General features: G+C 41.3%; 1 protein-coding gene across 1 annotated transcript in view; it reads left to right on the top strand.

Moving 5' to 3' along the window:
* Nucleotides 1-18,096, top strand: part of LOC142492267 (cadherin-23-like) — a 190,680-nt gene that overhangs the window by 84,454 nt on the left and 88,130 nt on the right. Inside the window, exons 27-33 of the mRNA XM_075594937.1 lie at nt 299-606; nt 1,692-1,958; nt 4,950-5,087; nt 6,831-7,047; nt 9,286-9,447; nt 13,161-13,312; nt 17,753-17,921. Coding sequence (XP_075451052.1) covers nt 299-606; nt 1,692-1,958; nt 4,950-5,087; nt 6,831-7,047; nt 9,286-9,447; nt 13,161-13,312; nt 17,753-17,921 — 1,413 coding nt within the window. The remainder of the gene's footprint in view (nt 1-298; nt 607-1,691; nt 1,959-4,949; nt 5,088-6,830; nt 7,048-9,285; nt 9,448-13,160; nt 13,313-17,752; nt 17,922-18,096) is intronic.

Here is an 18,096-nt window from a genome sequence, read left to right as displayed (position 1 = left end):
CTGCCGAGGTCCCAGTGACGCTGCTGCAGCTTCAAAAAACGACTTGGGTTGTTTATTGAAACTGTAGCCAGCGTCAACTCCGTACTTCGGAGACAGGGCAGCTGCTACCCTGACAACTACAATAAACTTTAAATACATTGTGTCGGACGGCCGCACGCACGTCAGCACGCCCTCCCTCCGAAGCCTGCACCCTGAACGAGGCCTGAAATGCTTTGTTTGTGAAAGTCTTCTACATTCATATGAACGCAGGTTGCTGCAACTGTTCCACTGATTTTCTCTTCCTTTCTTACATTTTTAGTTACTGTATACATCACAATGAGAGCAAATGATACCGACTTTGGTCTGCAGTTTGCAAATTCCCACTATAGTTTCAGCATTCTTGAGGAGGCACCAGAAGGAACTGAAGTTGGGGCAGTAAGAGCCCTCACTGGAAGTGCAGACATTGCAGTAACGTATCTTCTTAAGTCGTACACTGGGACGTTCTCCATTACTAACGAAGGTCATATTATTACACATGCCATTTTAGATCGAGAGGAGCAGAACAGCTACAGCATTATGGTGGAAGCCACTGATTCACGGAAACCATCCAATACAGCAGCAACTGTGGTATGACATATGACATTTTTTGGAAACCTGTCAATATGATTTCTTGTACTGAAACAATTGTTCCTTTCTAGTCAAGGAATTTGTATGTAATGCTAGTTCTAACAATTTTGTTAGTGTTCTAAGTGCCAGGGGGACAAATTAATGTGATAAAAATTGTTAATAAATTAAACTTGGAAATCTACAAGAAAAGAAGATCATTACAGGTTAATTGTAGTACTGAAAACTATAGAAAAAATTCCTTTTCACCGTTAATTGAAAGAAACTAGATTAAAATGAAGGTCAAAAACTTTTCTGCAAAAATAATTTCTTACCTTCTGTTGTATCTATTTAATAATTTCCAATAAACACATTTGTACAAGAAGAGGGAAGAACACAGTTTAACACAAATACTTAAGGCAGAGATTGTAGTCCGCGCTGGGGCATGTCAATGTGCGCTCATCGCATCGCGGGGCGCCTCTCGTCCTAGCGATGTGTGAATTCTGATGGAGGCGATTGTGGAGGTGATGGGGAGGTGTGGCTGACACGTCACGAGGCTGGTTTTCCGTAATTGGCTGAACCGCTCACGCGATGCGGCTCGCACCATTGCGCTCCGCCGCGAGCGCACTAGGGGCGGCCTCATAGGCATTCAGCAATTTGTTGTTGTGGCGAGCACCAGTGCGCGGAGTATAATCGTGGCCTCTGATGAATCACAGTGGATCACACACACCTACAGATGTAGCTGCCGTTTTTGCTCCTGTTGGCGCATTGTAGCGGGACGCACACAGCAGGAGCAGACACCATTGTGAAACAATTAGCTGCGTGTAAAAAGGGGGCAGGGTTAACACTTTATGACCAGCAGATGCAATTACACCTGCTACATCTGGGCCTGCTCTCTGCTCTCAGGCAAATGTACATTCTCTCTTCAATCCTCTTTACTCTATTGCTACAGTAGTCTGGGAGGAGAAGTTAGGAGGAAGGGATTTTACTGGAAAGGGAATACACCTTTATTGCCAGTCACCCAACTGGCAAAGGTTTCATAAAAGATTCTTGAAACTTAAAAAAAACAATGCATTCTCTAAAACCTATTTTTTTTTTCTTCCATTAAGGTTGCAATCCGTGTAGATGATGTTAACGATAACGCCCCCGTTTTCTCACCATTAATTCATACAAATCTCACATGTCTTGAAGATGAGGATATTGTTAATTTTGGCTTAATCACTGCTACAGACTCGGATACAGGAAATAATAGTTTTGTAAGATACTTCTTGGAAAATGACTTTGACAGCTTCCATATAAACACCTTCACTGGCAATCTGACTACTACAAGAGCTTTAGACAGAGAGGCAGTGGCCAGTTATGAGCTCAAAGTAATAGTAAGTACAAAAGGTCTTTATCCTGTTTTTGTTTTTAGTCAATAGTATTTATTTCTGGTCTTGCTGATGTAAGATAGTGTTAGCCTTCCTTGTGAACATGTACAGTAATTGAAGGGGAAGTAGCTCCAAATTATAATAGTGGTTAGTAGATAATCTGTAATGGTGGTCATATGCAAGAGGGTCAAACAGCACTGTACCATCAGTATTTTTGCAAAACCAATGGCATAATCTGTAACTGTACCCCAAATTCAATATGGAGAGAAGTTGTTAACACATGCATTGTTAACAAGGCCATGGCTTTCCTTCCCTTGCTGCATTGGAAATTCTCTACCTTAGCAGTAGAGATGTGCGAATCTGCTCAAATCCGTTTCCCAGGTTTTCTCGCATTTCCCCCCCAAAATCAGTTTCATGGTGTAAAATCCGTTGACGTATTTGGTCGATTTGAATCAAACTCCGCCATTGGATACAATCCGTTGACTGATTCATAAGAACCCGCCGACGGATTGCTGATTACGCGGATTCTACAAATCCGTCCACGGGTTGCAAAATCTGCGGAGCGTACAGGTAATAATAATTAAAAAAAACTGCAAACGCAAATCCGCAGACCAAAGGAACCGGCTGATCCACTGCGGATCCAAGCCCACCAAATAAATGTGCCCGTCTGTACTTAGCAGCTTCTCACTACACTGAAAATGAACTGAAAAAAAAAAAAAAGTGGGAAATTAAAGAGGTGAAACATTGCCGTTCGAGGTAACAGTTATACAAACAAGCAATTTAAATATAAGAGTGGAGAAACTATAAATGTGATAGATGCCTCACCTTTCTAGAAATTATTTTAATAAATAATGTCTGTATAATATACATTCATGTACTGTAAAATTTTATAATTCTGCATATGGAGATTAGCCAGGGGTGGCTCCTACAGAAGAATTAAAAGAAAAGGTTGCTAATGGAGTTCTTGTGTATATAGAAGTATTTTAGTGTAGGTAGATGTGTTCTAGTGTATGTAGAAGTATTCTAGTGTACAGGTATGTAGTTGTATTCTAGTGTATGTAGAAGTATTCCAGTGTATGCAGCTATGCTCTAGTGTATGCAGCTATGTTCTAGTGTATGCAGCTATGTTCTAGTGTATGCAGATATGTTCTAGTGTATAAAATACACAAAAAACACAGCGCACAACGCTCATAGTGCATTCAAAATTATTTTAAACCCAAAAATAAGGTAAGTATTAAGCGTACATTGTGACAAATATAAACAAGCACGTCAAGGGTTAGTGTTACCCATGCACCAATCTGGATAGCGGTGAGGATTTCCTCAGTATAGACACACAGCTCCTCCCGTCACGGTCACTCGATTGTAGACTGAGTCCTGGATAATCACCAGCACGATCGCATGCAGTCCAGCAAAGTTCGTATTGCAGATAGTGTCCTCCAGTCAGGCTAGCTCCCCAATAGCACAGCGCACGCTGTTCAGCTCTCCGGTCCGGCGCTTCCGGGTTTGTGACGTCACTCGGAGGCGACAGCTCGTCGCGATATTTCAGGCACTGTGGGAGCCCGCACAAGGGTATTGCAGAGTCCAGCATTCAGCATTCAGCACACTATCAGAGTGTTCTTCCAACGCATTTCGAAACCGTCAAGGTCTCTTCGTCAGGGATGAAGAGACCTTGACGGTTTCGAAACGCGTTGGAAGAACACTGTCGAGCATTCAGCATTCAGCACACTATCAGAGTGTTCTTCCAACGCGTTTCGAAACCGTCAAGGTCCCTGATGAAGAGACCTTGACGGTTTCGAAACGCGTTGGAAGAACACTCTGATAGTGTGCTGAATGCTGAATGCTGGACTCTGCAATGCCCCTGTGCGGGCTCCCACAGTGCCTGAAAGATCGCGACGAGCTGTCGCCTCCGAGTGACGTCACAAACCCGGAAGTGCCGGACCGGAGAGCTGAACAGCGTGCGCTGTGCTGTTGGGGAGCTAGCCTGACTGGAGGACACTATCTGCAATACGAACTTTGCTGGACTGCATGTGATCGTGCTGGTGATTATCCAGGACTCAGTCTACAATCGAGTGACCGTGACGGGAGGAGCTGTGTGTCTATACTGAAGAAATCCTCACCGCTATCCAGATTGGTGCGTGGGTAACACTAACCCTTGACGTGCTTGTTTATATTTGTCACAATGTACGCTTAATACTTACCTTACTTTTGGGTTTAATATAATTTTTAATGCACTATGAGCGTTGTGCGCTGTGTTTTTTGTGTATTTTGTTAATCTTAGGGGGTACCTGAGCCATCCCTGGTGCCATAGCTGCAGACGCTCCATTTCGATTGTACAAGGTCACGTTACATATATATTTATCACTATTCACTGTATCACGCTAAATTGTTTGTAGTTGCGCACCTATTCCCCACTTCTGTTCACTATGTTCTAGTGTATGCAGATATGTTCTAATGTATGCAGATATGTTCTAGTGTATGCAGATACAGTATGTTCTAGTGTATGCAGATATGTTCTAGTGTATGCAGAAGTGTTCTAGTGTATGCAGATATGTTCCTAGTGTGTGCAGAAGTGTTCTAGTGTATGCAGATATGTTCTAGTGCATGCAGAAGTGTTCTACTGTATGTAAATGTGTTAGTCTGAGAGATACATAAGCTGAACTGGTGATATTTCTTATTGAAAAATCGAACTCCTCTAATACTGTAGCGACAGCCTCATACTGTATAATTACTCTCCAAATCGCTCATTGACACAAGTGGGGATACATTTTATAGTTACAGGTATATAATTCCCACCTAAACAGATTTTCCATTTGACAATGTATGCTAAGATTCATAAAGAATGAGACAACAACACCGGGCTCTTTCCTTTAAAGAGTTACATGTTCTTTTTTTGAATCCCATTGTTAGTTTGATGCATTGTTTGATGTAGGGCTTTACAATACATTGTTGAACTACATGTTGCAATACATGGTTTAATCCCGTTTTTTCCCTGCACAGGCCACTGATTCGGGATTCCCACCACTTTCATCCTCTGTCTTTCTCCATATCACAGTGGGGGATGTCAATGATAATCGCCCGATCTTCAAAAAGAGATCATTTAACATCACAGTGAAAGAAAACGAGCCTCCGCGTGTGGTATTTATATACTGCCAAATTATTTGTAGTTGTGTGCTAGAATTAACATGATATTTCCGGGGCTTTGTATAAAGAATGGCTCATGGAAAATGAATTAAGAGAGCTCTGCTTAAAAAATAAATTTCTCACTTAAAATCATTAGTGACAGCTGGTAAATATTATAATCGTGTTCTTACATTTAGTAACAAAGGAGGGAGAGGGAGTAGGGGGTATGAAACCTTTTATTGGACCAACAAGTCTCGAAATAATATTAATAATTGTTTGTTCTTGTATAGCGCTGCTAGTTGTACGCAGCGCTTTACAGAGACATTTTGCAGGCACAGGTCCCTGCCCTGTAGAGCTTAAAATCTATTTTTTGGTGCCTGAGATTAAGTGACTTGCCCAAGGTCACAAGGCGCCGACACCGGTCGGTCACTGAGCCACTCCTTCTCCCAGACCTGATGAAGGACCCTGAGAGGTTCGAAAGCTTGTAACATTTCAACTACTTGTTGGTCCAATAAAAAGGTTTCATATCATCTCCTCCTTCTCCTTCCTATATACTACATGGATGAAAGGATGAACACGGCTACCCACCCTTCTTTGCTGTTTTTACAATTGACACATGTTCTTATTCTTTGCATGGTGTGCGACATGTGCATACATATGAATGTATTAAGAGTTGTGTGTCTCCTTGCATTTGTCTTTTACGCCAAGAAAAAGTACACAGACAATTGTGACGCATTCTTGGGGCCCAATAGTAGTGCATACCGGCAATTTTTCGACATATCTTTTGCATACAGTATGTTACATACATATATAGTAGTTACATATGTTTTTATTTTTAAACATATCTTTTGCATGTAGTATGTGCACTACCTCCAAACTCTGTCTCTAACCCCATGCCTTTTTTTCTTGGTCCAAAAAGTGTAAAATTGCCACACGTACCACATATCAAAATGATTTTTATACATTGACGCACCAAGACGCTTTAAGTTGTAACTCACCTATGTGTCACTGCTTTTAGAGCCGATTTATACCTTGCCCCCTGTGAGAATGATCCTAAGAGTATTTTCCTTTTGCCATGATATTTTTTTTTGGGAGCACAGAGAGAACTTTGTTTTAAGTACATACCTTTATATCTGTGCATCACACGCATTCCATGTGCTTGTGCCAATATACATGACCAAACTATGTTTGACTCTTAAGGAGCACAATAGGGAAAAAAGGTTAGCACACAAGCATAATATCATTTGTAATTCTCATGCGTCAATTTATCAACAAACATTCAATTTGCAACGCTTAATTCATATGCCCCTTAGTGTTGTTGTGTGGGAACAATACATGTAATTGGTAAAGCAGTTTATTAAAATTATAGATTTTATTTAACTGAACACACAGTATCTCTAATTCAAAGTCAGTTGGGGTCATTTATTAAAGTCGACTTGTTGCAAAACAAATACAATACTGGTGTTAAAAAAATACATACCAGATTAAAAAATTAAATATAAATTGGAACAACTATATAGAACAACACTTTTAAATTCATGGGTGTCATAAGATGATTCAATTTAATGCATAGTCTGTTCTCAGGGCACATTGGGGTTATTCATTAAACTGCGATAGTGCCGGTTGAGGCATTATTGTACGGAAACACCAATTAACATCAATGGGAGTTTCCACGTGATAGTGTCGTGATTGGCACTATACCAGTTTAACTAATGAACCCTATAATATCTAACTTTATTTAACCATCCCTTTATTTAGATATTGGATGTATCTGCAGTGGATGAAGACATTGGGTACAATGCTCTCATTTTCTATTCTTTTACCAAAGCGTCTCCTTTGTTTTACATTGGAGAAATGTCTGGAAATATCTCAGTCCTCCAGCCTTTAGACTTTGAGATGACCACTCAACACATCATGGAAGTCATAGCATACAATCCGGACGATCCTCAACTTCAGAGCACTGCAACAGTCACTGGTATTGTCACCATTAAATGCTTATAAACAATATATCCTGATTTACATATTACCTCTCTGACCACACTTTGTGTTTCCTTTGCTGGCACTTCCTCCTCTCCACTCCCACTAATACAAGTTGGTCTGCCCCAGGGCTCTGTTCTAGGACCTTGACTTTTCTACATTTACACCTCTTTCCTTGGTAAACTAATACTATAATTTGGTTTTCCCAACCATCTCTATCCTGATAATACCCAAATCTACCTCTCCTCTCGTGAGCTTTCCCCTTCTCTCCAGTATTGTGTCAATCACTATCTTAATGTAAAAAACTGAACTTATGATTTTTCCACCTATTAATTCTACACCTATTCCGGATTTCTCACTTGCGATAACTCCACTATAATTCAGATACCCCAAGCTAGATACCTACTGTAGGTGTCATTCTTCACTTGTCCCTCTCATTCATTCCACACATTCAGTACCTCTCCAAATCATGTAGTTTTCACCTCTGCAATATTGCTAAAATATGTCCCTTGCTCATGGAACAATCCATCAAAAAACTTACATACTCATTATATCCCGACTGGAATACAGTATTAGAACCTGTTTTGAGTTGGTCTCCCCCTCTGCTGTCTGTCTCCTCTACAGTCCATTCTAAATGCTTCACCAACTTCTCTCCTGCACCACTATGCAAGTCCCTATGCTGGCTACCTACAGTATACCCTACGGAGTGAAATTCAAGACACTTGTGCTCAACTTCAAAGCTATACTTAACACCACTCCTCTGTGTCTCTGACCTAATTTTGTGCTCATGGATGTACAATTCCCAAACCAAAGAAAAAGGGTGTGTGTGCCGAGCACGTGCATTTTAAGTGAAACTTCTTTGTCTTTTGTCACAGAAATTGTATTTGTGATGGTGATGTTTTTATTTAAAAATCAAAACACAATTTCAGTGACAAAACACAAAGAAGTGTGACTTAGAAGCACGTACATGGCACTAATATATTTATACTAACTGTGAATTTCGCGTGTGTGACTGCATGTGTGATTCTGCGTTTGTGTGACTGCATATATGTTTGTGTGTGTGTGTGTGTGAGACTCTGCGTGTGTGTGACTCTGTGTGCATGTGTCTCTGCATGTATGTGTGTGTGACTCTGCGTGTGTGTGACCGACTAACTGACTCTGTGTGTGACTACGTGTGTGTAACCGCGTGTGTGACTGCGTGTGTGTGTGTGACTCTGTGTGTCTGTGTGTGTGTTACTCTGTGTGTGACTCTGTGTGACACTGTGTGTGTGTCTGTTTCAGCACTGGGATTTCAGGGGATGCGGCTCTCTCACTCTCTCCCTGCCCGGTCTTCCTGGCTCCTCTCCTCCCCCTCGGTCAGTACTCTCTTGTGGTGGTGCGCATGCGAAGGGGCACGCAGCCGTTAGTGCGCATGCGTGCTGGAAGAGGGGGGAGCGTCAATGTACTTGGTGGACAAGGGCGGTACTGCGCATGCGTGGTGGCCTGAAAGCTCCTCTTCTACGCATGCGCGACGGCCGCGTGCGCGCTCTTTAGCAGTGTGATATCACGTTTGTTAAAGTTTTTCGTTACAAGGCAATGCATTTTTTCCCATGAAAACCCTGTAGGGGCCAGCAAAGAAGTTTCACTTTAAACATATGGCATACCCTTAACAAAATAGATTAATAATAAACATTGATTAAAATGCCTAGAGATACCTTTGCTGGCTTCCATTAATAGGCTGCATTACCTATACATTTCTTCTACTTTCTTTAAGTCCCTACACACCTCTGCTACTCCTTACATTTTACCTCTAATCACCCGCTATATCCCTGCTCACCTCTTGCACACTTCTCCGCACTGCACCACTTAGATTGCAAGCTCTTCAGGGCAGGGACTCCCTTATCATAATCTTTACTAACTTGACTAACTTATCCCACTATTTCATTCCCCTGTGTTATGTCTCATGCAATGTGTATGTAAAGTGCTGTGTAGACTATTAGCTCTATGTAACAAAATACATAAAGTGGAGCAGATTGTGTTGAAATAGCTCTGTATGTCATCACTAGGAAACACATGATTCTCAAGCAATTCGCTGCCACCCCATCTGGCAGTGAAGGGTTTAATAAATACCATTACATGTCTTTTTGCATATATTTCATGACTACTTTGCTATTAACGTATAGTGCATACAAATCCTAACAATGTGCAATTCGTTTATTTTTATTTTTTTATTATTAATTTGTATTTTTTTTTTCAGTGAATGTGGAAGATGTCAATGACGAGGGACCTATATTTGAAAGTCCTACATACAACAAAATAATACAGGACAGTACCTCTTCCCTGGGCAGCCTTGTTCTTGATATTAATGCAACAGACGAAAGAAAAGCTGTTGATAAAGGGATTAATTATGCTATCACAGGTATCTTACAAACTCATACTTCCAAAGCAACGCTAAGAGCTGCTCATTCTCTGCCATTGTGACGAATGTAATCTTCTTCTAACTATCCTTCTTCACCCTTCTTATCTGCAAACTGTTAAAATGCTGCTCAACAGAACTCAAGTTCACGTCACTTACTACACTCCAGCACATCCCTGCACTCCATCATACTAATAAGTGTTGTGATTTCTACAGTACAAGAACTCTGGGCGCCTCTGCCTTCTCGCGATATAATAAATAACATCCCATGAGATATACAGTATGATTTTCAAGGTGGTAATGGGAATTAAATCTTTGGGAACAAACGATTTAAGATGGTCAGTGTGACTGTTAAAAGTGCAAGTCCCTACTCCATTATTAAACAAAACCAAAAAAAAGCTTACTTTTGAAGATATTTTATTTCCAATTATTTCATTTGAAATCTAAGTGCCCCTGGACTTTTCCAGTTTTTGCCACCTTGGAAGGCTTTGAATTGCTGAGAATAGCCCGGTATAGTCCAAGTGGCAACCAAGATGTAATGAATTTGTGGGTGACCATGTTGCATCATCATTGACTATGACTTCGAACAGCTGAAATATAACTGTTAATTTTGGATATATATGTTCAAACATTTACCAGGGAGATGCTGATGACATTCATTGGGCATTTGATGTAAGAGGATGGTCCTAACTTTTAGGAGGGAATTAGGTTTAAATATCACCACAATTTGATTGTGTTACGAAGAGGGCAATGAAAACGACAGTGACAACTAGGTGAGAAATTGTGAAGCTCAGTCCTGTGAGGACTGTTATACTTCTGGTACCAGACCTTGTTCATTTGTTATTGATTAACATTGAAGAAAAAAGGTGATGTAGAATTAGCGCTAATGATCTGGTGATAACAATCAATAAACCCTATATGAGGGTGAACCCTTATGGGGTGCTAGGCAGCCTGGTGGAATACTGATAGTACAATCAGGGAAATGGAGAAAAACAAAAAGAGATACCGGCGCCTAATAAGTCCAATTAGGTTATAGTCCTGGAATTCCAATTGGAATGATTCAAGTTCCAGAATGATGATTTAGCAATTTCTCAGTCTTAGGGTGACCAGATGGAGCTTCATTCATATGGAGTGGAACATGGAACGAAAAAGACACAGAATTTAGTGCAACACAGCTAATAATAATTCATGTGAACATAGACTCACATAGACTTACAAAACAACACAAACAAGACTAACAAAACACACACAAAAGCAAAGCTGGAATGAAAAAGTTAGTTTAATACAACTATAAAATATAAAATGTGTGGACGAAACTCTCAGGATATGCCGATCCGGTAGAGTAAAACTGAAGCGCTACTCACAGGACGGCTGATGGGTAAAGGCAATAAGCGCCAAACAGGCAGATGAGTTCTGTCCTTCTCGAGCTGGAAATGTAGTCCACCGGTGTGTTCCTCCATGTTCCGTGCTTCTTGGAACTGGAAGTGACGTCACCGGCATATTCCTCCATGTCCCGTACTCCTTGAAACCGGTAGTGACGTCACCGGATGTATCGTCACAGGTAGGCGGGACTTTCGCCGGGATTTTCGAGCGGAGAACCTTCCTCTTTCTGCTCCAAAGCCTCAGCACTCAGCGCTCAGCACTCAGCCTTCCTCTCATTAGATCGTCCAAACAATATAAGAAAAACCCTACGCGTTTCGTGTCAATAAATATTGGCCAATTCTCCTGAGGGATAGTGCCCTAGTTTGACATTCTTCCCCCAAAACCAACCATTATATTTACTAAGGCCACAGCTTTAAAATCCAAATTGGCTCCAAGCTGCCCACTCAATTATTTTAAGCAAAAAAGTGATAAGATGGATAAAGGTTTTTTTAAATGTGCTAAATGTCTGGCATGTTCATATAGTTGTAATGCAAAGACGTTTAGATCAAATGTCACTCAAAGAATTTACCCTATTAAGTCATTTATTAATTGCCATATGGTATATGTCATATATTTACTCCGATGCCCTTGTGGCTTACTTATGTTGGAAGAACAGGTAGAACGTTCCAAAGGAGAATATATGAGCATACAGTATATACAACATAAAGAAGGGACTTGTCACTCACAGTGTGTCCCATCATTTCCTCACACATCATAATAAAAATCCTAATGGATTAGTATGTCAGGTGATTGAGACCATCAAAGCCAGCATAAGAGGTGGGAATAGGTTACAGAGATCCAGTGTGCGTGAGGCATACTGGATCTATGAGTTACAGACACTCTCTCCGAGAGGCCTTAATATAGACTTTGACCTAGGAGCCTTTTTGTAATTTCCTGAGTTGGATTTTATATAAACTGTCTTTCATCAATATACATGCCAGCATTTGCCATTGAAATCATAATGAATGTGTCACATTTTTATTGTTGTTTTATTATGTTTAGTTATTGTGTAAGGTATTTGTTGTTACTTGTTTTTGTTTTTGTTTCTATGCAAAGGTATTCAAATGTCAGTGTTTTTCACTATGTGCCAAGTAGGTATCGCTTTAAGAATGTCTTAATTGACAGGCCAATCATAACATCGGCATAAGGATAAATACCAGGCACCACTGACATGACTCATATCCCCTGAGGAAGTGTGCGCAAGCGCAGAAAACGCATAGGGTTTTTCTTATATTGTTTGGACGATCTAAGGAGAGGAAGGCTGAGTGCTGAGCGCTGAGCGCTGAGCGCTGAGTGCTGACGCTTTGGAGCAGAAAGAGGAAGGTTCTCTGCTCGAAAATCCCGCCGAAAGTCCCGCCTACCTGTGACGATACATCCGGTGATGTCACTACTGGTTTCAAGGAGTACGGGACACGGAGGAATACGCCGGTGACGTCACTTCCGGTTCCAAGAAGCACGGAACACGGAGGAACACGCCGGTGGACTACATTTCCAGCTCGAGAAGGACAGAACTCATCTGCCTGTTTGGCGCTCATTGCCTTTACCCATCAGCCGTCCTGTGAGTAGCGCTTCAGTTTTACTCTACCGGATCGGCATATCCTGAGAGTTTCGTCCACACATTTTATATTTTATAGTTTTATTAAACTAACTTTTTAATTCCAGCTTTGCTTTTATGTGTGTTTTGTTAGTCTTGTCTGTGTTGTTTTGTAAGTCTATGTTCACATGAATTATTATTAGCTGTGTTGCACTAAATTCTGTGTCTTTTTCGTTTCATGTTCCACTCCATACGAATGAAGCTCCATCTGGTCACCCTAAGACTGAGAAATTGCTAAATCATCATTCTGGAACTTGAATCATTCCAATTGGAATTCCAGGACTATAACCTAATTGGACTTATTAGGCGCCGGTATCTCTTTTTGTTTTTATTGATTAACATTGCTACTTTTTACTCTCTCATTGTAATGCAACAGAATATGCAGCACGTTGTGCATAGGTATTAATGTTTCTAATAATACTTCACAAGCATAAACCAGTGACGGTTCAATGTTTCAACTCTCTGAGTCAGAACTGGAGCTGGGAATTTTTTAACCAGAGTTAGAATTCTTCTGCTCAGCAAATTCTGTCTATAGTTTAAAAAAGAAAGTTTATTAGTTACACAGTAAAGACCACAAATAGGATTATGCATGCGGTTCGGTACAACAATTGCCTAAAACATTAGCCCTGTTATTCTTGAAGCTGTGTGTTTGTTCAGGTTTGTGGTGCTCTCTCTTATAACAGAATATTTCTTTCTTTAGATGGGGACAGCGAGGGACTGTTTGTGATATCCAATGCTACAGGTCACATCTTTTTAATAAAAGACCTTCCAAAACACAACACCTCAGTGTACTATGTTCTGACAGTCACTGCCACTGATACTGGTGTCCCGCCTCTCTCAGCTTCTGTCAAGGTACAGTACCAGTAAACTGCTTCCGTGCTGGGGAGTACCACATCTTTTCTTAATGCTATCCCTCTACTTACATTTATGTTTTGACACTTTGAGGTACTTGGCTACTTACTGCAATTGGCTATGTCTTTAAATGCATCTCCAGATGTAGCCAGCCTCATTATTCCCCCAGATAACACAACACAGCCCGTTATAATTCAGAGTAGGAATCAATGGCAATGATAACACAGAGGGGGAGATGGATCAATATAAAGGATGTGTGAATGTTAGTTTGCTTTTTGAAGCATTGCTCCATTTTCTATTTGCGTCCAATATAAGAACATGTTTCCTATAATGGAGGCAAACTGTTACCACACATGGGACACGGCTTGGGGCAAAGACTTTGATACAATGACGCAAAGAGACAGAAGATGAAAATTACTCAGTTTGCATAAATCTTGATCCAAATTTGCTTTGATATATCGCAGAATGTCATAATATATCTCACTGGGGGAAATAATAAAACCTGTTGCATCTATATGTACTGTTACTGTTAGCCAATGCAGGCGAGCCCTCGCCTCCTGATTGGTCTGTTAGCAGCATCAGCGCTGTGATTGGTCGCCAGCCCCATTGCCATGCTTTCCTATGGTAGCAGGGAGGCTTGAAAAGGGGAATCCGATCACAGTTCATGCTGACCCTGACGTGGAGGTGAGCTCAGCGTTGTGCTCCAAGGCTGTGCCGGAGACACCTGAAAACGAGGCTGGGAGCCTATCCGAGCGGGATATATGAAACTGCTTTTTGCGCTACGGGCTTGTGTGTTGCCGGAGAAGCAGAGAGCACGTGCTCAACCGCAAAGTGAACCAGAAAGGTCAGGAGTGGGAGCGAAACTCGGATAAGCCTTGGAAGCGGCACCTGAAAACCTAAGTAGCTAGAATTTCCCCTGTATTATTGAACTGCTTTGTTCTGACTAGTGCCTCAATCCCAGTGTAAAGTTCTGGTCTCCCGTGACAGACTTTTCTGGGGCAAACAATAATGCCTGTTACTCTCTGATATGAGACCACATGAGTCTCCCCAGAGAGGTCTCCCCACTATTCTCTCCCTTCACTGCTCCTATCCACTAAACCAGCACAGACAGGGTTAATTTAATCAAGAAAGGACAGGCACGGCTTGAAAAACCTGGGATTCATCACCTTCTCTTAAAGGAATCTATTGCATCATACGTAGCTACAGTCTCCATCAGTAGTAAATTCCACATTTGAACTTTCTTTACTGTAAATAATCCTTTTCTTTTGCTTCTGGTGAAATACCTAGCCCAAAATCTCAAGGCATAAACCTGTGTCATTTGTACTGTCCTTGGCATGAATATTTCCCTTAAAAGTTATTTGTATTGACCCTGAATATATTTGTAAGTAGTTATCATATACTCTCAGATGCCTCTTTTCTAATGTAAACAAATCTAATGTAGGTAGCCTTTCCTCTTAATTTAGATCTACCATCTCCTTCATTCTTTTGGGGGCTCTTCTCTGCACTTTTTCAAGTTCGATAATGTCTTTTTGATTGAGGGAGTACTGTACTCCATATTCAAGGTGTAGTCTTACTAAAGATTTATATAATGGCAACATTATGCTGTTTCCCCTTATAACCATAACCCGTGCTATGCCAGATAATATCCTATTAGCCTTGGCACCTACTGCCTGACATTGAGTACTAAGCCTGCTGTCTACAAGCACTCCTAAATTCTTCTCCATTAAGAATTGACCTGATTGTAACCCATTTACTTTGTATCTAGTCTGCTTATGTTTGCTTCCCAAATGCATAACCTTACATTTATCTGTACTAAACCTCATCTACAATTTACCTGCACAAGTTTCCATTTTTATCAAGTCTTTCTTTAGAGAAATTACATCCTGCTCTAATTTTACTAAAATTCATACTTTAGCATCATCAGCAAAGATGGAAACTTTTCTCTCTAATTCAACCTAAGGCTAAGGCCCCACTGCCTCAGACCACGCACTGCAGACAGGCGGCGCGTGGAGAGGCACTTGAGGCTTTATGCGGTTTGTAGGGAGCGGCGGCCCGGGGGGGCGTGGTTTGAGCGGAGTGCTACTCCCCCCCTCCACAGCTCCCGTCCGATACACCCCCCTCCACAGCTCCCGTCCGATACACCCCCCTCCACAGCTCCCATCCGATACACTCCCCTCCACAGCTCCCGTCCGATACACACCCCCCCCCCCCATCGGATGGCTGCAGCGGGGGTCGGTCTCCCGGGCTGCAGGAGGGTGCTACTGCCGGCTGAAAGGTAAGCAGCCCCCCCCCTACACATGCCCTCACAGCTGATCCCTCCATCAACACAAACACACATCTCTTACCTCTTAAGTTTTGGAGGCTGACAGCTCCAGCTCCCATCCCCGCCGCTGATAGGCTCACCAGCGCACCACGTGACGCGTCACCGATCGGGATCGCAATTCTCTTGCATCCCCTGGCGGCTGACGCGTCACAGCGTGTAGTGAGCCGTGCAGCGAGGGGGGACTGGGACCGGCTCAGGAGGAAACCCCTGCAGGTGAGTAACGCGCATGCGGCCACGCGCGCCACCGGTCGCAGCGGGACCAAAGCCAAAAGGTTATTAATAAACAAGTTTAAAAGCAGTGGACCCAGTACCGAACTTGAGGTACTCCACTTACAACCTTAGCTCAACTTGAGAAGGTTCCATTTATAACAACACTCTGCTGTTTATCCTTTAACCAGTTTTCAATCCAGGTGCAAAATTTCCTTTGTACACTAACCTCTTGTGAAGCAACGTATCAAAAGCCTTTGAAAAATATAAATAGACCACATCAACGGCATTGCCCTGGTCTAAATTGCTATTTAAATCCTCAGAGAAACTAATATGGTTAGTTTGACATGACCTCATAAATCCATGCTGACTATTACTAAGAATTTTGTGATCCATTAGGTATTTCTGAATATTATCCCTTAATAAATCATTCAATTAGCGTCTCCACTATTGATGTCAGGCTTACAGCTCTGTTATTCCCTGGTTGTGTGATCTTGCTCCCGTTTTAATTATAGGCACTACATCTGTTATACCCCGATCTTGTGGTACTGAGCCTGTGGAAATAGAATCCTTGAATAATAGATAAAAAGTCTAGCTGTTACTGAACTTAACTTCTTAAGAACCATTGGTTACATGCCATCGGGCACAAGTGCTTTATTTACATTCATTTTACTAAGCCGCCTGTGATCTTCTTCCTGTGTTAACCAAATGTTAGAGTTGAGGTTGTGAGTTTCTCCTGTTGCGATAGTGTCCATCACAGATCTAATTAATTATCTCCAAACACCCATATGCAGATTAGCAGAATACAGGAGTTATCGTGCATACTGTATATGATTCTTAGTCAATAGGTTGTTAACTGGGCAATGATATTTGGCATTATGAAAAAAATAATATTGCCTATTTCACGACCCTTAAGTGAATCCTGGCCATAAAATTCATTGAGTCAAGAAGACCTTTTTTGTACTTCACTGTGGTTTACAAAGAAATGATCCTTTTAATGCAAAAGACAGAAAAAGAGAGTAGGTTGTCCAGGTTGTGTTTTACTAACTTAGTTTTATTAAATGTATTTAAAAAAAGATATTGTCAAACCAGGAAAGGGGTAATCATGAGAACAAAGCTCTAAATATTTAAAGTGTATAATTATTCACTAAGTTTCCATACATCTTTAGGTATCTAGGTGCTGTGTAAGCAGAACAGTGTCACAGAAAAAGATGTAATTTATAAAGGAGCTTATATAATAATGCAATTACTTTAATTGATTAGTGTTTGACCCCGTTCAGTGAATAATCAACATTTTAGCAACTGATCAACATTTATGACATTACTTGAATCAATATCTGGGTCTAGGCAGGCACTCTGGTGGGAATATAATGAGGTTTATTGTAAATATGCCAACATTTCGGCCTTATATGTACGTGGACGTTTATGAAGACATTATCCCTGCGATTCTCATATAGTCCTCACTTGGGACCTTGATCAGGACTGAAGTGTGATCAGTTAATAATTCATTCATCAGGGACCTGAGTGAGAATTGAAACGTTCATCAATTAATAAAAGTTACTATGTCATCATTAAATTCCCCATGAATGCCTGTCAATTCCGTCTATTCTGCTATCTTAGGACCACTATTAAGGTACTGAACTTGTCCATCCTTTTCATCAGTTGTCTGAAACCTGTGTTGAGTTCCAGTGGGAGGTGAGCGGCATTTCCAAAATGTGCCAGTGTCCAATCATTTATTTTCAGTGCAGAGCCTTGAGAAAGTCCTTGACTTTTGTATTTCCTCGTCCTTCCCCCTCTGCCTCGTAGCAGACGAGTTGCAGGCCCCTCTAATAGGAAAGGGGGATCATAAAGGATATCTATGACATGACATTTATTTAAAAACAAGTTGACCTTTGTTCTTTTATTTCAAGGTGTTTGTGACAATTGCTCCAGGCAACATAGGTCGCCCAGTCTTCTCAGCAGCTCGTTATAGTCCTGATCCCATGAGTGATCAGGCTTTACCAGCAACTTTTCTGATCCAGATAAACGCTTTGTATACTACATCACTTGTATACAGCATAGCATCCGGAAACGATAAAGGTAACACTACGCATAACTTGGAAGTGTACAGTTGTGTTATATATGATTAAAAAAACACTCGTCCCACCACTTCACTACTTTTCTGGAGTCAGGAGGGACATATAATTGCAAATAGTTTGTAAGGTATAAGGCTAAAAACTTCCATTGACTTGACTGCATTGTCAACAGTGCTTCA

This window comes from Ascaphus truei, chromosome 4 (genome assembly GCF_040206685.1).
Source record: "Ascaphus truei isolate aAscTru1 chromosome 4, aAscTru1.hap1, whole genome shotgun sequence".
Classification (NCBI taxonomy): Eukaryota; Metazoa; Chordata; class Amphibia; order Anura; family Ascaphidae; genus Ascaphus; species Ascaphus truei.
The sequence above is the reverse complement of the archived record's forward strand: the minus strand, read 5'-3'. Positions and strand labels throughout refer to the sequence as shown.